Source organism: Egretta garzetta, unplaced genomic scaffold (genome assembly GCF_000687185.1).
Source record: "Egretta garzetta isolate BGI_Z169 unplaced genomic scaffold, ASM68718v1 scaffold374, whole genome shotgun sequence".
NCBI classification, from domain to species: Eukaryota; Metazoa; Chordata; class Aves; order Pelecaniformes; family Ardeidae; genus Egretta; species Egretta garzetta.
This window is the reverse complement of record NW_009259419.1, coordinates 209,319-234,015: the sequence shown is the minus strand read 5'-3', so window position 1 is coordinate 234,015 and position 24,697 is coordinate 209,319. Positions and strand designations below refer to the sequence as shown.

The following is a 24,697-nucleotide window of genomic DNA, read 5'->3' as shown; positions in this document are numbered from 1 at the left end:
AGAGTCTTCACTGCTGACCAGGCACTGGCTGCTGGGGGGCAAGGGCTGCAGCCGGGCCGGGCTGGGGGAGGACAACTCCAGCCGACGGGACTGTGTGAGATGAGATGGCGCGACAGCGTGCTGTGGCATGTCACAAAGCTATGGCGTGCAGGAAAAGGCAGGTGAAAAACTGAAGCGAGATCTTTCTTCCATGATAAAGTCTGAAGGATAATTTCCCACTGCTCTTCCAAAATAAAACCTTGGGTGATGCAAGATCTTCTCAACCTGCCTATGCAGAACTGCAGATGCCCTGGAAGACCTTCACAGCTCAGGATTTTCTCCACCATACTGTGCACAGCACGAGCCTCTGGGATCACAGCTCCCAAAATAGCCCCTACTGCTTCCTCCTGAAGGTGTCTGTAAGCAAGTGTCACACTGGGAAGGTGGGCATAACACAAATGGTCTAAAATCTTGGTTTAAAGAATTGCTATATGCATAGGAATGAAATACCTTGTGGTCTGCAACTCATCTGGCATCTCCCTAAGACCACAATACACCGTACACAGTAAAAGTAAAGGGGGAAAAAAAAAGTGAGCAGTCCAAATACTGGTGATATACTCACTGTGTTCAAAAGCAAGTGCAAAAAAATAAAGCCATCATTTTGTCTCCTTATACTTTTGATCAGCTCCAAAGAGATTCTTGTTTCTGTAGCATCCAGAAAACAAATTATCAAAAGGCCTACGTGGTTTTGCAATGGGAATTTCAGTCTTTAGAAAAAAACAGCCACTTTGGGTTTAGAATTCACAAAGGCTTCGTCTACACTAGTAAATTAAACAGAGTCACTCCTTGGTGATAAGGCTAACTCTAGTGACTGCTGACCCAGCGCAGGGGGGTCTGGGAGGGTGCAGGTTAGCCTTCTTGTCAATAAAATTTTCCAGCATGGAGTGGGAAAGTAATTGTCAAGATGGTTAATAATAACGAAGACAGTCCAAGGGTTTAGTAATTGCCAACAGCTATTGCCCCTGGGGAACAAGCTACTTCATGTCAGTGCTTACAGCTGGCTGAACACTAGAGACTTTTTTTTCCTTAAAAATAGCATCCCCATTTACCACATTATTGTTAAGGTATGATTGCCGTTTCCCTCGTAGCTGCTTTCCTGACTACATTAAAACATTGCTCAAGGCAGCTCTATAGCTGCAACTGTGCCCCAGAGTAAAGTCTAGACATTAAATCCCCAGGAAAGGAATGTACAAGGCAGCAAGGTATCGACACACATCAAATTGGCTTGGGGTCTTACTTGTTTAACAGAGGAAAAAATATGAATTCTTAAAACTTAAATTTGGGATGCAGTTGTTAGTTATCAAATGATGCCTACACCTCTTTTCGTGCAGAAAAATGTGTGCTTGTGTCTGAAAGTATCTAAGGGGGCCAATGCATCTCACATGCCAAGCTGACCTTTTAAAGAGTTCTATTGGCATCTTTCAGAGAGGAAAAGCAGGCTTGGATATTGGTATGCTGTGACTGGTTTTCTCCTCTGCACTTCTGAGTTTCTATAACCAAACAGTGCCGGGCTGAGCTCACACACAGTGGGATGGGTTTGTACTGGGGACCCACCGGTACAACCATATCAGTGCTAACAGGTTAAAGAAGAGGCAGGCTCTGCTCGGTGCATTCCTGAAAGTGTTTTGCTGGGTTTGGGCTGTGGGCCAGGGGTGCACAAGCTATCCCCTTGGCCATGCTGAGGCCCAACACCAAGGTGCTGACTGAGGAGAGGCAGGGAGAGGCTGGTAGGGACGGTGAAGGCAGAAGCACTATGGCAGCACGTCAAGTTGGGCTCCCAGGCCAGTGTTGCCTGCAGCGCCACTGCTGAGCTTTCTGAACTTGAGTCATGGCTTTGGTGTTACTTAATTACAGGCCACTGTGCTTAGTAATGTGCTATATGTGCCTCCTGCTATTCATACCCTGCAACCTGACACAGAGGAGCTGAGCAGAGCCCAAGCTCCCCCCACGTGGGGATGCCCTCGCTGCATGCTCCTTCCAGGGCCCAACACTCAGAAGGGTTTTGCCAGCATTTAAGTGAGCATCCCCGCTGCAACACCCTACCTATCTCTCCATTGCTCTGCCAGCAAGCTCTGAAGATTTTTCCCAGGCACCTGTGGGATAATTTGTCTATCGGATGCCTTGGAAAGAAGATAGTAAGTTCAAATGATTTTGGCCTGAAGATAATGTCTATACCACAGTCTGCAATACACCGTGGTGGTGCTCGGGCTGGCTGCTGGGTACCAGAAGCAATGTAACTGAAAAAAACCCCTGAGCTCTGCACAGAGCTACTCTGCCTTGGAAGTAGAGAAAAAGAGGTAGCAAAGCTGGGTCTGCACTGTTCCCTTAGAGATATGCTGGGTCCTCCATGTGATGCAGCTGTGCTAATGTAAGGAAAGGAAAAATGTGTAAGGAAAAAATGCAGATGTTCCAGTCTCGGTCAAAGAGGTGAATCAGGAGAGAAGGCAGTAAACCATATTGCTACTAGACCAAAGTCTGGGACTGCCTTGTAACACATGCAGAAGAGCAGCTGCACTGTGGTAACCAGCATTTTTCTGGGCTATTTTAAGACCTTTATCCTGAATCAGCACCCAGGTGGTATACTGGCATGTTCGAATGTAGTAGCAGGGTTTATCAGCTTATCTAAAGCTCAACTTGTGTGACACCCTGGTATATAAATGCATTTTTAAATTAAGAAAAATGCTATCCATAAGAATCCTATTAAACTGCAGATGATATATCAGGTATTTAAATGTACATGTAGTTCTGTGCTTTGAATAGTACAGGCTCATTATTTAAATACCGGGGAGCTAGACTGACAAATACCAGGGTTTAGAGTAGATATGTTTTAAGCTTGGAAGGGACCACGATGGTCAGAAGTACCTTCCCGGCATCATAACAACGTGCTGAGTTGGCAGGCACAGACACGTGTACTGAGCTGGCACACACCTGCCTGAATGCTTTCCCCACTCAGTGTGGGCTGGGAGAAAGGATAAGAGAGGAAAAAATCCTTATTTGCCAGTCTTGCCTTTTCCTCTGCGGGTAAATATTTCCACGGTTCCAATTTACCTTTAGCTGTCACCAGAGACTGCGTGCCATTAAGTGACCGCCAGCCGGGGTGGGTGGCTGTCACCACCATATGCAAGATGTAGGTGGCCTCTGCTTATGCTCAAGAGACTCAAATGGGCTACAGCAGGTGTGCGGTAACTAATAATTAAATCAGATCAAGAATACTTAACGTACCTGGGAAATGATGGTGACATTCCTGTCTAATTGGTCTATGGGAGACATCCTCGAATCATCTGCATTTAGAGTAACTTTTGCTGTGCAGGTCTTTTTTCTACCCAGAGGTTTTTAAGCACAGCTATGACCAAGATTCTCCTTAAAATCTCACAGCTAGAGCTAGCTGAAATTTGGCTAAGGAGCTGAAAGAAGCGGAAGAGGAATCTGGAAGAAGAATGATTACATCTCCACTTTCTGTTTTCTTCCAGCCCTCCAGTCCCATCGGCTCAAGAGGTGCCAACTCTTTTCACAGAAGAATTTACAAAGGGCTCTCTTGTTCCCTGAACCTTCTGATGTGCCTGAAGTGAATTTCTGCGCTTTACACAGATGTGTTTGCACCTTCACTGCAATGGGAAAAGCCTAATGATGTTCTGGTGCCCGATGGCATTTGTAGGTTTTCCAGTGAAATGAGCATTATTTTGCAAAAGGCACTTTATATACATCTGTTCTCCCCTTTATACGTCATAAGAAGTAGGGAGACAGAGCTTTTTTTCTGATCGTCTGCTTTTCTGTACTGAAGGTATTCTTTAATATAAAAAGTATTTAATGGGTATCTCAGCATGTTCAAGGAAAACTATTTAAAACAAATACATTTACCATATCCATCGATGATTTAGGCTTAGGAGGAGACTGTCAACTTGTAATTGGGGAATTAAAATAAACATCCACAGTATGAGCTTTAGCCACAGGTTTTGCTCATGAATGTTGCTGCATGCACTAGTCATTTTACATTTGTTTCATTTTGTCTTTCTCATGTTCTTGTGCGAGCGGCAAGATAAAACCTATTCTGATTACATGGGGAAAAACTTAACCAGGAAAAATGCTATAAAACGCAGAGAGACCACACGAGAGGACAACATGTGTCTCCAATCACCACTCAGGTGAAAAACACATTTCAGACAAAATGCGTTCTGTGTGTGTTTTAATATCCTTTAAAAAAGGGTAAATATTACAGGATTATTACCCCAGTACATTGCCTTTTGTCTAGTCATTCACACCTGTGAAAATTGAATGCAAAACAACATAGCTTCACAACATTTGGGAAAGTGGAGAAACATGTACAAAGTATCTTCAGGGTTAAACTGGATAATAATTCTGTTCATGTAAAAAAGGCCAGATTTTCTTTTTGGTTAGACTAGGGTAAACTGAAGAAATGTTTTCCAGGCAGTATGCTATGACTTTTTCTAATTTATCTGATTTTGCTTACACGCAGTTATCTTTGATAACCAATAGGCTTATACCAATATAAAGCATTACAGAAGAATCATTTTCCTTTCAACTAGTGCATGGAAAGTTAAAAAGAAAAAAATCTACTTCTGTATTCTGCAAAGAAAGGCACAGATTTAACTACCACTCAGAGCTGCAGGTGGCAAAGCAAGCCAAACAACGCAAACAATTCCGTAAGTAAGAGCAGAACATGGTCATTTGGGAACTTATTTTTTGGCAAAACACTGTGAAGCATGGCTGGGAATGTTGTATTTTGAAAGGTGAAAGGACAACAGGATACACCTTTTTTCTAATCCATGATGGCCGATGTTTGGGGTTTTCTTCTTATAAAAAACCCCATACAAATGCAGTCCCTGCCCACAACATACTCAAGTCACTGCTTCATTTTACTTTTTACTTCCCTCCAAGGCAGACAGATGGGGATGAACACGAAGAAAACAGCAAGATTACTTCGAACAGAGGCAGCACCCTCAAGGCAGAGCACACCCTCCTCAATACTGGCGCTGGTTTAGAGGGTTGGGCAAGAAGGGGACGTGTGCCGAGTCTCGCCAGCTCCTGTCACCAGTCTGCCACCTCCTCCCGGCTGCACACCACGCCGGCATCTTCCTCGTGGGAGCAGTTGTGCGTGCCCACCTCAGCGTGGTCACACTCCAGCAGCGTCTTCTCCTGCCCGGAGCACTGGACGTCATCCAGGAGAATGCGAAGGGAGGTCCCTTCCCCAAATTCTGCCTTCTTGCTGGCCCGCACCGTGTAGGGGAAGCCCAGCTGGCGGCACACGACGGCAGCGGCGGGCAAGCTCCAGCCATCATCGCACACTGTGCCCCACTCGCCGTCGATGTAAACCTCCACCCGGCCCCGGCTCCGACTGCGGCCCTGCTGTGCCATCAGCCGCACGGCGCCACTCCGCAGTGGCGGGGCTGTGCCGGGGGGCTTCTTTTTCCTGCGCTGCCCCCTCCTCCCTCCTCCCTTCCTGGGCTTGGGGGTCCTGCCGCTCGGCGCTGGGGTGGTGGGCGTCCTGCTTCGGTTCCTCGGCAGCGGCAGAGCTTGGCCCTCCCAGTCCCCAGTTGGAGTGCGGGGGGTTTCGGGGTCTGGCCTGGCTCCCCGTGGGGCCTCGGTCGTGGCCTTTGGCTGGGGACGCGGCGTTGGTGTTTTCACAATAAGCTCTGTTGGGGGAAAAGCCCAGGAAACCATGAGTCTGTCACTCTACAGACGCTACTTAAAGCCAACTATATGAAACCAGCACTGGTTTTTGACTTATTTAACTTGTTCCTTGGAATTTGCTTACTTGATCTTGTTGAGAAACGACAACGCTCCCCATGAGCCAATATTTCCTCAGCGAAAAATGTCGGCTGCTTTTAGTTAGCAGAGAGGACTGCAGGGCTTAATGCCAACTAGTGAGCCTCTCCCAAGAAACTCCAAGCAGTTTCTTGGCAAAATCTCAGCCTGGCCATTAAAGGGTGGGCACTGGAGTTTCACGGTCAGAAAAGGAGTTCCCCACCCTACCCTTCTCCCCTGCTGAAAGCATTTTAAAGACAGGCACTATTTCTGCTCTTCTCTTCATTACTAATGATTGGATCATTTCCAGACCGAGCGCCGGCCTCCCCACTGGGCCAGATGCTTTATTCAGAGGAGCTGAAATCAGGAACATTCAAAATCAATTCTCTCTGGCAACTGGAATGTGCAAAAGGAATGGAGTTGCCAGGACAACACATAAAACAGGATTTGGGGTTGGGTTTTTTCTTCCTTATGAAAAAAAGTAAAAGAGCCTTGAACTCTGAAGAACTGAAAATTCTTTGCTGTCACAGTTTCCAGGCATTACTGGACTTGCTTTTTCCAGGCGTTACTGGACTTGCTTATTCACATGCACTCTATTTTTAGCTTAAAAATAAGTTTTAGCTTCTCAGAAGGAAGCAATTTAGAGTTACTCAGAATAACAATCTACTGAGCTGGGACAGTGTCACATACATTTGCAAAGACATCACAACTTTTTGAATTATATCCTAGGTTTCTCCATTCTCATTCATCATTTGCTTCGTAGTACAGAGATGAGGAAAAAATTGACTGTCTTATTTGTGCTTAATATCTGTAATCCCCAAAAGACAAATCCCTGCAGCAGTCCAGCTTTTCCAAATAATACTCTCTGGAGAGGAATTGTATTTGTGGCATGAAAACATTACCCTTCTTTGGAAGCTGAGGTTCTGAAGGTAAGAAACAAATGTGAAAGCCTTACCTGTGCACACCTCAGTTGCTGGAGTCTGATCTGGCAAAGCATTTAAAAATCCTCAAGCTCATATAATGATATGTAGGACTGCATGAAAGCTAACGGTCACCTGGGAGTGCTTTTCACCTCACTGAATCAAGTTGTTATTATATATTACTCTTCCTCAAGCTATTTATTACACACGCTTCCAACAAATCCACTTGTCTAGCTAATGCAAGCTGCATGCCTTGGTGATTCTGTTACGTTCACACTGAACACTAACTGAAAGAGCAAAATATTTACAGCTACACATCCTGTTTGCGTGCTTCTGAATCCAAATCTTCCTGCTTGGTTTTCACCTACATGTGAAGTCTGTTCATGAGATACTTAGCAGAATCTCTCGCACTGTTTCTAAGTTTTATTTTGTGATCAAACCCAGAAGACTTAGTCACATGTGTAGTTTAAACATCTGAACTTTGGACTTGCATAGAGAATAATGCATAAGAAGAAACAGAGACAAAGCTGGTAGAACACAAATCAAGTTAATAATATTTGGAAACTGCGTGCGCAGCTTGCAAAGGAGAACGTTTCGGGCTATGTGCTGAGTGCTCAGGCATGTCAACAGTTAACCATTAGCCCTGGATCTTGTTCCACCTCAAAGACTCGATCTCTCAAGGTGCTGAGTTCCCTCATTCCTCCTTGAAGTCAAAGCTGTAGGAACCGTCAATGACTCAAATGCAGTGTAAACAAGATTAATGTAATTAAAAATTAAATGTGTTCTGACATTAGAGATCCTACATATTAACTTCACAACAAAGTTGTTAGAGTACTGCCTAGGTACTTACATGTGTAAACAAAATGCACAAGGGAAGATAAAGGTGATGCTGCCTAATCTAATTTTGAGATCCTAATAGACTATTTCAGGGTTTGCATTTAACATAAATCGTACTTGGCTTGCTGCAGATTCAGCTGCATCGCTGACTGCTCCAGCTTTAGCAGTACAATACTTCATTCAGTATGAAGCAATCAAAAAGCCCTGGAGGGTTTGGATAAGCCAAAAGTTCACCTGAATGGCTGATCACGGTGATTCCTTTGGGAGCGTTTTCTCATCCCATATTCTCTCACTTACAACTAACAGTGACCCAGCCCTCCTCTTGCTCAATGAGCTATTTCCCAACCCTTTAGCCACCACGTCCTTCAGCTCCTGAAGTGCTCCTCTCTACCTGAAGGCACTGCAAAAAATCACTTATCGCTGAAAAGCACCATAGAGCACAGGATCTCTGTACAGAAACTGTTAGGGGGAAACCAAGTCAGTGGTAATGGAACAGGTATGAGGTAGCACGGAGAAGGGAAAATGTACAGAGGCAGAAACTACAGAGAGGATTTCACATGGCCAGGAGGGGGGAAAATATCTCATGCTTTATTTGAACCAACTCTTCAGATCCAAAACAGCTGGTAAGAATTAATTTTGAGGATACTCTGAAGAGTGGTGCTCTGGGTGGTCTCCACGCATACAGAGATAGTGCGAGCCTGGAGTTTATATTTACTGCCAGCTAACATGCGCCAATAATAAGCAGCCACAGTGGCACTTACTCTCCTTTGGCACAAACTGGATGCGCTTGCTTTTTACTTTCACTGGCGATGGCTCAACTCGGCATTTTCCTGGTGGTGCTCTCCTGCGAAAAAAGGGGTACATACGGCGTACAATTAATTCCTTTCCCATGGCATGGTGAGCCTTTGCTTCCCATTGTTTTCCAATGAATGTAATGCTCACTGGAAAAAAAAAAAGTCTCTTTAAATGATCCAAGTAATCTCTTACAGTAGAAAACATAATTAAACAATCGCATATCTCCGTTGATCAAAGTCCAAATATTCACAAGGCAGTGGAGTCCTCTGGCTGTGCTTTCACTTGCTATTGCTGAATCCATTAAGGAAATAAAACACAGGCAGGTTCAAGCATTACAGAAAGAGATTAATCAAATTGAAAATAAAAATCACAAAACACGACAGTGTATGTTGAACATCTGACATAAAGGTCATGTGCATGCAAGTTTTCAGGCTGTCTTCAAAGAAGCAAAATAACACACTATTATTTGTATGTAAAGCCCAGACAAAAGACATTAGTTTCAAACAAGAGCTCTAGGTGTCTCCTACAGAAGCTCCCTCTTAGAACAGCGCATTATTTTGACTCAAATTTGTTTGCCATGGAGGTGTATCTCACTTCTGAGAAGTTACATCCAGTTCCTCATCACTTTTTCCTATGCTGTCTGGCTCGTTAATCTGCAGCCCCGTTCAGAGGTTTTCAAACGGGTTCAAAAATGCATTATGTTTGCATTTGGAGGGTGTAACTCCTTTGTAATTAGGATTGTTTGCATTTGCATTTCTGTGGAAGGCAAAGAGCTTCCCTCTCAGCTACTGCCACAGGAACATTCCCTACTTTTATGAATTTTCCTGTGAGTTCTTTCTTATTCATATAGCTGGACTCGATGCACTAAAGAAGCTCCTTTTTAAACTTAAACTTACAACTTTCTTTTGACTTCTGCTTGCTTTATTTTTGCAAACGTTGCGTAATAGCAGCCTCTTAATACGCAGTTTACAGGAACTCTTCCACTGTGTCAGGGAATGGAAAATGCTTCTGACAGAGGAGGAGTCGGAGGGAAACACGCAGCAGCTCTGGGGGCTGTTTAACTTTGGGGTCTGCTTCCAACATAAGACAGAAAAGTGATTTGGTTCAAAATGCTCAGATAGCTAAAGCTGTAAATTTAATCCTTTTAAAAATATAAAAGCTACAAAAGTCTTACTCTACATGTCTGGCTGAAAGTATTTTGGTGTTTCACCAATAACAATAATGCTTAAAAAACAGGAAGATGGAAAAAACAGCTATAAGTCTTCCCATAAAACACAACTATTCCCTGCCTTGCTCCGTCTGAAGATACGTGCACACGGGACCCAGAAGGTGTAACAATGGTCTTATGTCCTTGTCCGAACCATTTTCCTCATTGTATCACAAAAAAGCATGTACTTTTTGAAATTCATTTCTGGTTTGCCTATGAAAGCACTGCAGGTCATGCTGGGTCAGCTTTGGCTGCAGCTGCCTGCGCACGGGGCTCTTACAGGAGATGCAGCCGGCTACAAGGGATGGAGAGGAACAGAGAATAAACACCTTGAGAAAAACTGCCTCTTTCTGGGAAGGAATCTAGAGGAACTTTGCCCGGGAAAGACAAGCCACCCATAAAATACTCCTTTAGCTTTCAGGAGCAAATCTGAACCCACATAACACCAACAGGCCCCATAACAAGTTGGCGATCACCAGGCAGCGTAGACTCCCATGACTGCAGGAGCAAAGCAGACCCACAAGGGGTTGCTTCAGCCGTTCCTTGATCAAGCTCCACCAAAGGGTGAAGAGCTGGTTAGTCAGTCAGCGTCACTCATCACACCCACACCTGGACATGCTGCACCACGCTTAGGCTTTGCAACAAGCACAGCTCATACCTAGAGGTGTCCACCACTTTGTACACCACTCCATGGGGAGCTGTGGCACTTGGTATGCCGGTAGACATGAAGTAAAGTTCCCCTGGAAAAAAAAAACAAACACAGCCATGTCTACCGGCATTTGGTTCGTCACAGCTCTGTCAGGTCACATGGATGGGGCTCGACCTTCAGCCAAACAATGCCCATCACCATTTTTTTCACTTATTTTCTCTTAACTGCACTTCCATCCTTCTCTCCCTGTCGTGCAGGGGAGGCTGGGATAAGCAGTCCCTCCAGCGCTCTCCTTTCTCTTTTGCCAGCTCAAGTGCTTGAGCGGTGCAATGAAAAGCATCAGAGAGAAAAAATAAATTTGCAATATTTAAAAAAAAAGGGGGGAAAAAGGAAGAAAAAGAGATAACAGAGACCTGCTTAGTGAGTAAGGCAGATGTTTTTGGGCATCCTGTGGGTACCCCAAGGGGAAGAGGGGAAGGAGCAGCAGGGTCAGAGTGAGCAAAGGAAGACGTGGGCAGTCGGTGGCAGCTCCTGCTGGCTTCTGAGCCTCCCTTCTCCTCCTTGCCCTCCTGCGCTGCCCTGGCCGAGCTCCTGCGGATGCTCCCAGGGCAGAAACCAGCCACCCCTGACCAGCCCTGGCCACCCCTGCCTGGTTTCTGTTTCTGGTCGCTCCATTAACCACAGGCCAGAGGCAGCCTTGATCCAAACAGGGACGGGAAACACCTGGCACCGCATCTTGTGGTGCAGCGAAGTGTGCTTCACATCCCACCCCTTTTTCCCGGAAATTATCAGGCAGAAATATGGATGCTGGGGCCATGACACACACAGGCTGGATCACATGTGCGCCCCACAGACACAGGCGTCCCTGACACGTTCAGCTGCCAGGGGCTGGGGATGCTGGCTTGATAATGGCTGTGCAATGAGCCAAAAATATAGGTGTCCCCCCCTGTGTAAACACACCCACCGCACCAGCCAGATTAACATTCATCAGAGCAACAACCCCAAAAACCAAACACTTCCATGAAGAAAAGCTTGTTAAAATAAACTGTGTGATAAACTTGTAAAAAAGCAGACTCCCGGCACACCAAAAAGGGCGACAGAGAAGACTGTTCGCTGCAGATAAAGAAAACTCACTAAGCTGTTATCAACGGATTTCTTTCCATTATAATAAAGCAAACACAAGGCAAATAACTACCTCTGAGAACAGACTCCAGCCCAAATTTCCACCCAGCTCTATTATACTTAGGCGAAGCATGTGTGAAAAGCACAGGGCAGCAGCGGTTCCCCCCCCAGCTTTGCACAGACTCTGCCCACGGGCACAGGGCGAGGGAGACGCCGCTGCCCGGGTGCATGAGCAAGGGCTGCAGATAGCAGCTTGATACTGCACTTGGCAGCCCTCTCCCTTGCCATAAAGCAGATTTAAACTAAGTTTTTCTGGTTTTAGGGTCAGATATCCTTCTTGCCACAGCACTGCAAAACAGCTCTACCTTCCATGAACATTAATCATTAAAGAAAATGGATTTTAACTCCAAAAAGATAAAATTCTGAAGTCAAACATTTGAGCTAATACTTAATTTGGATGATTTGTATTTACATGATAAAATTTGCATTTGTGCAACATCCACACCTGACATAATCTGCAGGAAAAACAGAAGTTTAAAAATTGGGGCATTCTGGAAGTGGGTGCTTGTGACCACAGGCCAGGACCTCCCCGCAATGGGGCAGAACACAAACTCCTGCATTGCCGAGGCTCACATGAGGTTCCTCAGCGAGGGTTGTCCTCTCCCTGTCCCCAGCCAGGAGCTGCAGGCTCTGCCTGCCCCACCACGGGGCCGGGCAATTAACCATGACCTTATACAAACAAAGGCAGCGACCACCAGGTTTCACCCGAGGACTCTATTCCCTCCTTTTCAAATTGCAGCAGCTCCTTCCTAGAAAGCATAAAGTCTCCAGTCTTAAAAAAAACTCGACTGGGACTACATCCTTCAGTCTTATGCAAGGCAAAATCCCAGCTGGCACTAATAAAACATGGACTTAAGCAGCCTCTTGCTGATGCCTCACTCGAGACATAACGTAGGGCTTTCATTCTGCTTCACCTCAAGAGGCACAAATATTCCAGGCCGGGGTGAGCAGGTTCATAATTACAGTTCATTACCTCTGCTTCCCTGTATCCATTAATAACGCCAGCAGCCCTCTTGACTAGCCAAGAGCATAGACTCACTTTCACTTGAGTATCGGCTTCTCAGCCTCTTGGGGCCTGCATTCCCCATGGCATGGCACATGAAGAATGAGGTTTCTTTCCTAATTGTATTTGCCTGCTGCTGTTCCCCATCCCTCCAGGCCAAAGGCGTGCGGGCAGCAGCACAGCCAGACTCAGTCCTGCAGGCAGCTGCCTCTCCGGTTCCCCCCGCAGTCACTGCGTGGCACGCTGGCCACTGGAGGACGTGCCTCAAAATTAGAACCGTGACTGTGGTTTGATACCTGGGATATGCTGGGAATCTCACCCACCAGCATTTTAAAGACTGAGGGACTCATGCTCTTCCTCTCCACCACCCCCTGCCTCTCAGGAGCCCTCTCTGACTCTTTCTCTGCTGTTTTAATCCAAAGAGAAACCACAAACATGCCATTCAGTGCGATACAAAGTTAAAAGATTACCTGCTTCATCTTCAGCAAAAGAGATGATGTATTGATAATAGTTATTGATAAGCCCAGGGAACATGCACGTTTGTCCCGTCCCCATGCAGATTTCACTGTACTGCCATTCCCTGGTAGCATGATCCTCCTTCAAAGACATCAGGCGCCTGCAAGGCAAAAAAGCACTTGCACTAAGCAACCAAGAAGATGATTTATGAACATTAATCAGGACACCTGAAAGGATGTTTAGTGGTTCCTACCCACAGTAGCTACTATTGGAAGTGTAGCTCCTCCAAGAAACAAAAGATTGTTGATATTAAAACACATACATTATACACCCCTGCAACACCTTGTCTTTCAGGGGCAATACAAGCACAAAAAAAATTATATGGGAGGTTTTAATGGTTGTCAGACTGGGGGGACCTTACTGGAGGTGCAGAGCACTTGGCTTCACCGCAGCTCTGTGCCCTCTCTCCGGCACCCAGGACCAGTGCATCAGCCGGGGCAGGCGTCGGGGGGCTGCGTGCGAGAGGCCTGGGAGATGCAGGCACAGCAAAAGCAGAGGAGATGGCGGGGGAAAGAAAGGAGTCTCATGCCTGCTTCATCACAGGTTTGCAGCAGACTGACTGCCGGCCAATCTTTTGGTTTTTTTCTTTCACTTCGTTGTCTGGAAACGTTGCATCACGGTGGGTTTTCTTTTTCAGGATGCATTCAAATGCTTTTTTACACCACTTCCAGGACTTGAAATGAACATCATATCATCGCCCCTTTATTTGTACTGGCACGGTGTGAGGGCTGCTGGAATGCAAGGATCGCATTCCCGCACAGCACCATGGACTAAGGGTTACATAAAACACGCTACGTGCGCCCCTCTGCCACGAGCAGCCAGGCTTTGCCCAGTGCTTGCAGGCAGCAAGCAGCAGCACACCCTCAGTGCTCCGTGGCACGAGCACTCGCAGGCAGGGGAGTGCTGCTGGAGGACTCTGGCTGGGGGTATAGTGGGTATCTATCTGGGATATTTACTTACCCACTCATGAAATCACCAAATATGTACAGGCCATTCAAGTTTGGAGACTCACAACCCCGATAGACATAGCCTCCCGTAACGGATTTCCCCATTTTGTGTGGATACGCGTAAATTGGAAGCACATCATCTGTAGGGGAGAAAAGATCCGTGACTTGCCTTGTCTTACACATGATGCAGAATAGCTGTTTATCCAGGTAGGTCTGAGTCTAGCACGATACAATAGGGTTCATGTGAGCACCCTAATTAAATGAAGTGCTGATGGAGTCATATTTAGTTTGATTTTCACCTTTTCGGAACCACATTCAATAGCCCTGTCCAGGCTGGCTGTGCTAACCAAGGACGAGCGAGCTCAGCGAGACCGGCTGCTGTTTCACTTGCAATAGGAGCTGAACCACTGAAAGGCCTGAGTGCTCTCTATCACCAGGCATCCCACCGTTCTCCTGAGCCCTTCTCCTCCGGCTACAGCCCAGCTCTGTTAGTGCCGCTTCTGGCCCGTTTCTACACAGCCTGGCTGGTTTTGCTATGAACTTGCACGTTACTCTTAGAGTCACTGCATCCATGTGGGAGATGTTTGTCCAATGCAGCTTTTTTTCGGTGGTGAAAGGGAAAAAAGAGCCGGGTAACTCGAGACTGCAGGCACTGATGAAAAGATATGTCATATGTCAGCATGAATAGCTTCTGTTTCTCTGAGACAGGGGAGCTTAACCTGAAAGGGCCATCAAATATTTATGATAGGGCACAGGGAAGATGTAGTACTGGCATATTCATTGTAAAATGCAAGTTCAAACGCAAGACAGAGGCAAAATAAAGGGGGATGCCCCGATTTTGAAGGTCTCCATTGGATGCTTCCTCCCCTTTCTTTTGAAGATCCTGGGTTACAGGTATCTCCCCGTGGTACTCACCCCTCCTCATCCTCACAGCCTTTCTCCCTGCCCACATAGCAGATGCCTCAAGTAGCAAAGCTGGCAGCTCCACCAGCAGGGAACTTACACCAGGGGCATTTCACTGAAAGCAAGTGTTTTCTATGCTGCAGCTGCCTGTATAATTTTAAAGGGGCTGTGAGATTTCACTGTTCTAACAAAAGGGTCTCTAAAGGCATCAGAAATTGCTCCGAATCCCCAGAGAGCTCAGTAAAGTGCTTGCCACGAACGCTCACGCAGGTGCTGTCACACAGCACAGCACTAAACGGGCTTTCTGACAACTGCTTCAGCAAAGGGAGTGCAAAAAATCGGCTCCCTGCCCTTGAATTTTTTATAAAAAACACTCAATCACTACCGAATACTCGTAGCTAAGCTAATAAAAGGAAGGAAGTTAAACTAAGTTAATAAAAGGAAGTTAGACACCACCACATTGCACACAGAAGAGGAAAAAACTCAGAATCCCAGCTAGTGCAAATCAGTGCAAGCCCACTGCCCCCCTGGATCTCTGGGGAGATGCTCTAGCACAAGATGTGGTCCATGTCTGACCTTTTTGGCGTAGCTAAAAGAAATAAAAATACACTGTTATTCTGCTACCTGCAAAGCTGGCAGTCTGCGTACTGGCTGGCCAGCTTACACGGTATGTTTCTTTCTTTTTTTTTAAATAACAGCACTACTTCTGAGTTACGGAGAAAAATACAATTTCTCCAAATTTTTCTCGCTTCTGCAGCAAAGCTTATTTTATGTGGAAAAGATGAAATTGTTCCCCTAAATCACAGAATCACCAAGCAATTCAACTAACACCACCGATCACCTAGAAAAACAACAGCTAGCATGTTTCATTTTTCTCCTAACTCAAAAATGGTAACACTTGGACTTTCAATATTCATCCCCAAGTCCCCTTCTAGACTGAGACTGCGTAGATTTACATCTCACAAATGTATGTTTTCCACCAAGCAGCCAGGCTTTGAAGGTGGGAATTAAAAATGACAGTGCAGAAAACTGCAGGGTGTGAGACATAGGTCATTTAGAGAAAATATGTGTTTACCTATTGAAGAATTGGTGCAAAGTTTTTTATCGTAGCAGCTGAACCCTTCCCTCGCCCTCCAGCCATAATTTTTCCCTTTCTCGACGATGTCGATTTCTTCGTACTTATTCTGCCCCACGTCTCCACAGAAGAGCCGCCCTTTCCCTTCCTTGGTCTGAGGTTCGCCCCTATCGAAAGAGCACCGCCACATATTTCTCACTCCGTACGCATAGATTTCGGGGCGAGCCTTAGGGTCGTTGAGAAATGGGTTGTCAGGAGGGATTCGGTACAGAGGCCCGCGGTCGTTGTTGTTCACATCAATCCGCAGCACTTTGCCCAGCAGGGTTGATCTGTATTGGGAGAAGAAAGGATAAAAAAATAAAACTAGATCTTGGTTAAACAAGATCTCACTCAGAGATGGGGTTTTGGAAAGCCTAGGGTTTCATTCCTCCTGGTTTGGAAAGGCAAGCCTTTAAATATCTCTGAAAACCCAACCATTTCAAGACCATTTCATCTGCCCCAGGCCACTGAACGGCCTTGGGGTGGCACTGACTTCCCATGATCTGCTGCCCATGGACCCACGCTCATGGCTTGGAGCTGCCACAGGGATGAGTCTGCTCTTCCCATTTCACGGACACCGCCCCCCTCCACTTTGCAGAAAACTGGGCTCCGAGCAGACATCTGGAGGGCTCAGTGAGCTATCGCTGATAGCAGGGAAAAAAGGCACAACCTCGATAACCTCCCCTAAGGAAACTGGAGCTATGTGGGAGGTCTATATAGGGCGACAGGAGGGGACGCAGGGTGCACACAAGGTTTTAGGGGTTCTCACTTGTTCTGGGCGTTTCCAAAGGTCCCAAAAGGATCCCCAGCCATGCCTCCATCTCCAGTAAATATATAGAGATACCCATCATCTCCAAAGAGCAGCTCTCCTCCATTATGGTTGGAAGCAGGTTCTTCTATTTCCAGGATTATCCTAACCGAAAAGAGGGAGGAGGCATTAGCTACAGTGCAAGCAAAGGGCAGAGCAGCGTCACTCCAGTGTTGCCCTTGACACATGGAAACGGCTGTAGATAAGTTTTGATGCAAATTCCTCCGTATCCACATTTCTGAATTTTACCTGGGCATAAATGATTTTCTAACCTTAAATAATTCCAACATATTTTCCGTATTACAGAGACACCAAATTGTGTAATAAGGAAAATCTGGGAAATGACAGAATACACTTTTAATTAATTATACTTTTCCTCTGATTCTTCCTTCCTCCTTGTTAAACTCCTTTTTTTTAAATTTTTTTTTTTTTAATAAAAGGCATCTCATCTTAAATCCGATTGTAAACTGCAAGAGAAAGGACTCCAGTCCATCTGTGAATTTGTACAGCATTTGGCACAGTCCTGACAGGCGCTTTCAAGGCAAATCTAAAACTTTTCAAACATTAAGTAATAATTCAATTCTTAGAGAGAGAAGAATCCTTAAATGATAATTACATATATGGGACTTTATGAGCTTTTTTTTGAGCAGTTAAAAGAAGCCCCCCCAAAAAATTAACATTTTGATAAAGTTTATTCAAAGTGGTACTGACAACCTTTACCTTCATTTTAAAACCTAACTCTCTCCCACTTTTATCTGTTTATTTTACGCACCTGGCATCCCTTTCGTAGTAAGGAAAGGGTGAAATATATAAAAGTACAACCTTATAGAAAGGTAAAGCCACAAATCCATGCAGTGGAGGTTCCCAGGTGTAATAGCTGAAATTTATTTTACTCCAGCTTTTTAAAAAGTCCAGATTTCATGCTGACAGTGCCTCTTAATAGCTGCAAAACCAAATCATAATAATCACTTACACCACCTCATTTTTAGAGAGTTTTTTTTTCCTTCTGAAAGTACTGATAGTTTGTGACCAGACTGTAAATTGTGGGAAGGAATCCAGCTATGTAATTGCTCTGTGACCTGCTGCTAAACATCACCACTTCTGAGACGAGGTAACTGCGCACGAGCGCACAGGCTCCAGCCGGCAGCAGGAGCGAGGGAGGATCCTGTACGGCCACAAAGGTGAATCCTCCTCAACCTCCCAAAGAAGGTGGGAGAAAACAAAACACACGGAGCAAAAATCTGCAGGCGAACGGACACACGCCCTCCTGCTAAGGCAACGCGCACGTGCTGGCCGAAGCTGCCTCTTGGGCAGCATCTCGGGATGAAGTCAGCGGGAGCCGTGCCTACACAAGCACAACAGGACCACTATTTTGTTTTCTTAAGCTTTTGCTGTACTAACCATCAGCTAAATAAGCACAGAAAATGTTACAAACGTAGAGCCTGAGGATTTTTAAACAAGACAGCTCATGGGCCTTGATGTCTGCAGGTTTAAGCTCCCAACTTGCTTTCCCGAGGACCATGTTAAAATTCCCCTTATCTATCACCCACCACTTACACTGAATTGCTGCCATTGCTTTATAAACCAGCATCCCCCTTCTATCATTAGGCTATGCGCATTTTTGAGCTAGAACCATCCACTGCTGAGTGTTTGGAAAGCCCTTGTATAACCCATGAAACAAAGGAAAAATCTTAACGTTAATAATATTCAGCGGTCTCTTAAAACAGTGGTTCTGCACCAGGTTATAAATCTACAGACTGTCTCCACAAACAAACCTCTAATTATCTGTGCATATTAATGTGGATCAACTGCAGGATAGGACTCAAGCAAATGAAATTTCCAATCAAAATGCACTCAGTAACAGCACAGTGGCTTGCGTTTTATTTACTTTGATGTTAAATTCGCAATATCACAGGGTTGAGCTGTCATTCAGATGAAGAAATGTGGAGGAAAATCCATCTTTGGTTCAGTATCCCTGAGTTTGTTTATACTGATTTTGGAAATCTTTGGCTTCAGAATGAATTTCACTCATGCTTGGCAGAAGTCTATTTTAAAGGGTAATAATTACAATACCAAAAAAAACCCAACCAGAAACCAAACCCCAAAATACTAACCATAAATCATGTTTAACCAATGTTCAGTTAAATCTTCTGACATAGCAGAACTGAGAAATGTAAATGTTTTATACCCGAGCACTCGCAGTTCGTCCACGGAGGACAGGCATATTCTCTGTCTCAGTAAGATAGACATGGACTTGGACTAAGACTGGAATGCAAGACCAATATTAAGCTAAATAAGTCTCATTCATTAACAGCCTTTAAAAATGCACAAGCTGCCTTCTGAGATCTTAAATACATTTGCCAGAGAAACGTGTGTACAATACCTTTCAGAACCATGGTCCAAAGTATTCATGTCAGCAGGAGAAATTCTGAACTCACTGATTCGGATTCTCTCTTCATAACGAACTTCAACTGAATAGTAGACATAAACTTTACCATTAAATTTGAATTTAGGATGGAAGACAATACCTAGAAAACCTCTCTCGTCTCCTTCCCAAGGTGAGGTAAGTACGGCTTCGCTGATGTTCAGAAATGGCTTTTCAAGCCTGGATCGATCGGGGAGGTAGGTCCACACCAGGCCAACCTGCTCCGCAATGAAGAACCTGTGGGTGCCATCGTTGGCGTGCACCATCGCAACAGGATTGCGCAGCCCGTTGGCGACCTCCATGAGGCAGAGCTGGAGACAGCCCTCCGTGTCGGCGGTCACTAACCCCAGGTTTTGATTCAGGTTCTGGTTAGCCAGAAGGTGTGGGAAACAGTAGTCTGTGTCCTCCAAGGACAGGTAGCGGCAGAATTTTGCCATGTTGTTCTCCAGCACAATTAACTCCTGGTCTGCAGAGAGATAGCGAAAAATGGAGCGGCATTTTTGCCACACTTGCATGCAATAGTCTTGGCAAAGTCCTGGTATCGTTCGCACGGGGGTGGAGGGATCCTCGGCATCGTACAAGTGAGCTGCATATGGAGAACATTCCTAGAGGGAGAGAGAAAAAGCCTCGAGCTGTTTCTTAGACCAGATTTGAAACAGCTGAGCAGCAATACTAATTGGAGAAATTTCACCTTAATTACAACATATGTTGTGGTTTATTCTGAAGATGTATTAACAGAGGAAAAGATCTTAGAAAGCGGGTTTATCTCAGCATTCACAGAAACGATCTTCAATATTCCTGGTGAAAGCTGGCTTCCTCATGCTGTTACTCGTTTATTCCAACCGTAGCACTAACACAAGAAAACCAGCAATGACACATATCTTGCTACATCACCCTAGCAGACTGTACTAGGGAAAAGGAGACTTTTCTGTCTTGGATGCTGGCTTTATCTATGAAATAACGAGCAGATTCACCACAGCACGGCAATGAAACCCAGGAGTTAGCTAAGGAGATTCAGGTCCTGCGTCTCCAGGCTGAGGAGGGAATGGGAAAGGTTGGTGGGGCAAAAGGCTGTGACTTCCATATGTCGTCATCCAACAATTCGGACATGCACCTCAAACACAGATGTGATTTTACAGGTTGGAAGGAGCAGGATGAGAAGGTGTAGGAGGAGGGGAGAAGGACACCCATCCTTTGTGCCGCACAGTGCACCCAGCCCTGGGATGCTATCACTGCATACACCAGCCTTGCTCGGGTCCAGCTGCCCTTGCTGGTGGATATTTGCCTACAGACACTTCATATATCTGGCTAGAAGTGGTGAAGTGAATCTCATCATCATGACACTGGTCACCAAGTTCGGCGGGGGACACTCAGGCAACAGGATTTCAGACAGTGAGCACCAAATGGCCACAACACAGGCAAGGTCCACCGGCAGCGGCCACAGCACAGCCCTAGCTTACAGAAGGTGCAGCCTCAGAAACCTACCTAAGGACTGAACCAAATTCACATAGTTCACTGTGTTCTCCACTACTAGAACGCCGACAGGAACATTTTCCTTATGTAAAAAGCCACTGCAATCCATTAATACTGTCTGTAAATTACAGACTGACCGAAGTGACTCAGTTCTGCTTTGCAAGGGCTTTTCCTTGTAATAAACACACAGTATTTTCCAGTCATAATGCATCTTCCCGACAAGCATCTCAAAAGTGCTCTCCAAATAACGTAACATGACTCAGTGGAGGCTCAGTTGTTTTCACAGGGTAGATAAAGAAGCGAGGCGAGAAAGGTAGGAAGAGAAAGTACCCTTCTTGAATAAATTCAGCATTTTTTAATTCCTAGATGGCATTTCTTCCAAGCAAAACCAGCTTAGTTAAAAAAATAATATAGGGAGCTGTTTCTAAATCTATGGGGACCTATTTCTTAATGTAGATTACAGCACTATTCAATAGCTGAAAAGATATAACATCTGAGATAGTGAAGTATTTAAATTAGCTGATAAGTACACACGATATTTAATTTTTATTTTATTTTCCATTACATACCATAATAAACTGAGAGGCCATATAACAGATCATTAGTGCACAATAAGCTTTCCTCCTGGAATGTCAAGCCATTCATTGCAAAATGAAGGTTATTACGCCTTCAAATGAGCAGCAATTAATGTGGTAAAAAGGAGATTGCGTGTGACACAAAACACTGAAATTACACGGGCAGACTGGGTAACGGCGCTCGGCTCGGCGACGCGAGGTGTGCCAGGGACAGAAAGAGCCAGAGCATTTGCCAATGCAGTTGTTATGACTGAAAATTTGGCCTTAGGAAACAAACTGAAACAAGACAGAAAGGGAATGCAAAGGCAGGGCTGGGCGGGAGCTCAGCCTCTTGCTGCCTATGAAGGTTTCACATGCAGAGAGGGGAAGACCACCGCCCAAGTACCGGGGTCCATCTGGTTCCCTGAAAGCCTCTCTCAAAGTGGTCAAAATCTCAAGCCGTGATCTTGGGCATTACCAAGCAATGTCCTGGCTCCAGCACTGGAATTAAAAATAGCACTGAGGTATGGTTTCCCTGTCCCTTTGCTGCTGCGGGCTGTTCACCCTGGCCTCAGGGGTGGCTGAAAAGCAGACAACGTTGTGGGTGACTTCTTCACTCCTTGCCACATTCCTGGTAGCATATGGCTATTTTCAGCAGTGTTACGCTGACAGTGATGTTCAGAGATCTGTCATTCACCTTCAGTACCCAAGCATGGGTCTAGGGTATTTTCCAGCCACATCTGCAGTATCTTCCAACCTTTATTCCATCAGAGATGGAGCCTGACTCCTGATCCTGAATTTCTCTGCTTCTGAAGCAAATGTTGCGGCCCTTCACCCTTCATTCTTGTCACATTCACTAACTCAAACAGCAAGAAACTCTACACTCGGTCACAGCCCAGCATCACTAATAGATCTAAATTCTCACTCCCAAATGGCACGGTCTGTTCATTTTAAACTATGATGTGGTCCAAAGACCAAGGAAACTAATGGGCAGATGATCAGTAACTTCAGTAGGGCTGGAACAAGCTCACACTATGAAAATAACTCATCAGAAAATAAAACAAGTGACATTAAGAGAAGTTAGCCAAACCCATCCTATCTGTTCCAGGAATTCAGAGGCAGCTGTTTATCTGAGGAATTGCAACAGGCTGAATTTGGACGAACACCCACATCAAACAATGGCTTAGTTACTGCCACTATCAGCCCAGAGGAAGCCACGGGACTCCTCAGGAATGCGTCTAACTTTCATGTAATCCTGACCTTCCTTGTCCACCTCCATCTGGAAACTCAAGCCTTTAAGCAAGCTGTTCTCCAAGGAGCAGAACGAGGCATCTGCTCTCCCGTAGTCTGGTGTCCTGCATCCCACCTCACGATAATTCACATCCACACACGGCCCCTGAGACCTGCTGCCCCCGTCAAATTACCCCTGGGTGTCAAGGCCATGGGGCAGGCAGGGGATGTCCCACCGCAGCCCTCCTCTCCCCCAAAGGAGGACCAAAGGCATCCTCTCAGCCTGCTTCTGGGTGAGGGGATCATGGGCAGCACCGAGGGAAGGATGCTTCTGCTCTTCCACTTGCCCTCCCACAAGGAACAGAAACAACACCCTGTAGCAAGTCACAGTTTAAGAGAGGGTAGGAACCCTCACCACAAGTACAAGCCAAGACACTTGTCAAAATAATTTGATCACATTTGAGAGAAATCACAAACTGTGAGCAGAAAGAGACAGAAGTGTGCTGAATAAGTCACAGAAACCCACCTATAGGTTCAGGTCTTGAATATAAATTGTATACATAACGAATGAATGGAAGCAGAGTGTTCTGGAGTGTTTGCAATGCCTGAACTTCCATTTCGTGTTTGCGCAGCCAGAGGTGGTGGTTCGCAGCCGCATCTGGGCTGATGATGCACTGAGCTCATCCGAACATTCAGTGAATCATTTTTCCCACACCAAAATACTTCACCGCTTCTGAACAAATTTTCAACGGTCGGGTTTCTGATGTACGCGGGAGACTTACTTATTGCTTCCAGAGGCAGAAGGAGTGCTTCGCAGGCACTGCTAACTGGCTTCCTATCTGCAAACGAACTTTTGGACACCACTTGTTTCAGGAATACATTAAAAGGTTTTTTTTTGCTTCCAGTACAATGTGAGACGAAATAAAAGCCAACTCTCTAGAAGCTGTTGTGGAAAAGGGTTGGCTTTCCCTTCACGCTTTCAGGAACACAAGAGGTACCCTGCAAAATGCTAGGAGCAGGATTTCTGAAAAGCCACTTTGATCCCATCTGAGCACAGCAGACGAGACTCCACTGTCTGAATTAATTTGAGAGTTACACTTGCACAGCACAGAGCTGCCACTGCTCTGTCTCAGGGGCATTTTCATACATACGAGGCCACCGACGATGACAGGGTCAGAGGCTTTGCTCTGCACAAACTGAGATCATCTTGTTATCATATCTGGCCACAGAACATCAACCCCAAGTGGAAATTTCCCCCGTGTGGGATGGCCGCCACAGAGGTTTCCAGGCTGCATCCTCAGGCACGACTCAGGACTGTTAGCACCTGGCACATGCTAAGAGTCTCAGGATGCTGTAACCCAGTACAAAAAAAATGACCTGATCCCATGAGCTGGGCATAACAAGGAGCATCTTCTGTGCAGGCTGGGCCCCTCCTGGGCGTCTTCACCAGGTGCAAGGATCTAACCCTGGCAGGGCGAGGGGAGTCTGCAAATTGTAACTGCCCACACACCCATCTCAGAGCACTGCTGCTCATAAATTGAAGCAGAACAACATCCCTACTCCTCTTTCCAACCACATGCCAAAAGAGGAAAAGGCCACTGGGAAACCGAATGACGGACAGCTGCTCCTGACAGTGCCTTGGGAGCACATGCCTAGGCTGCTGCACTAATCCCTGATGCATGGGCCAATGCATCCATGCCTGGGCCTGAGCACTGATGCCACGGCTGATGCACCTGTGTGGGGGTCCATGTACCCCTGTCAGGCCGGGCACTAACGCCATGGCTCACACACCCCTAGGCTGTCCAAAATCCCCTGTGCCTGTGCTGATGCAGCCCTGCACGGGTGGATGCAGTGATTCCTGGGCTGATGTGCCCATGTCATATCTCATACACCCTTGTGAGGTCCAAAATACCTGTGCCTGGACCAGTGTACCCGCCACCACCACAGACCACTGCATCCATGCGTGGGCTGACGCATCCATACCTGGGCTTGATGCAGCCCTGCACAGGTGGATGCACCCACACCCGGACTAAAGCACCCATACCTGGGCCAAAGCACCGTGACAGGGCTGAAGCACCCATACCTGGGCCAGAGCACCCTGTGTGGCCAAAGCACCGTGCAGGGGCTGAATCCCCTTGTGCAGCTGAATCCCCTTGTAAAGCTGATGCCCCCTGTCTGGCAGAAGCCCCCTGTGTAGCTGAAGTCCCCTGTGAGGCTGAAGCCCCTTGCGCAGCAGGAGCCCTCCGTGCGGCGGGAGCCCCCTGTGCGGCAGAATCCCCCTGCGCAGCTGGTGGCCCCCGTGCAGCAGAAGCCCCCGGAGCAGCTGAATCCC

At 46.2% G+C, this 24,697-nt stretch overlaps 1 protein-coding gene across 1 annotated transcript in view; it reads right to left on the bottom strand.

The window, feature by feature from the left end:
* Positions 1 to 5,085: 5,085 nt before the first annotated feature.
* The window catches only part of HHIPL1 (HHIP like 1), a 41,904-nt gene continuing 22,292 nt past the window's right edge, over positions 5,086 to 24,697 (bottom strand). The window contains exons 2-9 of the mRNA XM_009636880.1: positions 19,067 to 19,713; positions 16,645 to 16,788; positions 15,837 to 16,165; positions 13,872 to 13,998; positions 12,866 to 13,011; positions 10,220 to 10,301; positions 8,321 to 8,403; positions 5,086 to 5,690 (exon numbers count right to left, since the gene is read on the bottom strand). Of these exons, the coding sequence (XP_009635175.1) occupies positions 5,086 to 5,690; positions 8,321 to 8,403; positions 10,220 to 10,301; positions 12,866 to 13,011; positions 13,872 to 13,998; positions 15,837 to 16,165; positions 16,645 to 16,788; positions 19,067 to 19,713 (2,163 nt within the window). The remainder of the gene's footprint in view (positions 5,691 to 8,320; positions 8,404 to 10,219; positions 10,302 to 12,865; positions 13,012 to 13,871; positions 13,999 to 15,836; positions 16,166 to 16,644; positions 16,789 to 19,066; positions 19,714 to 24,697) is intronic.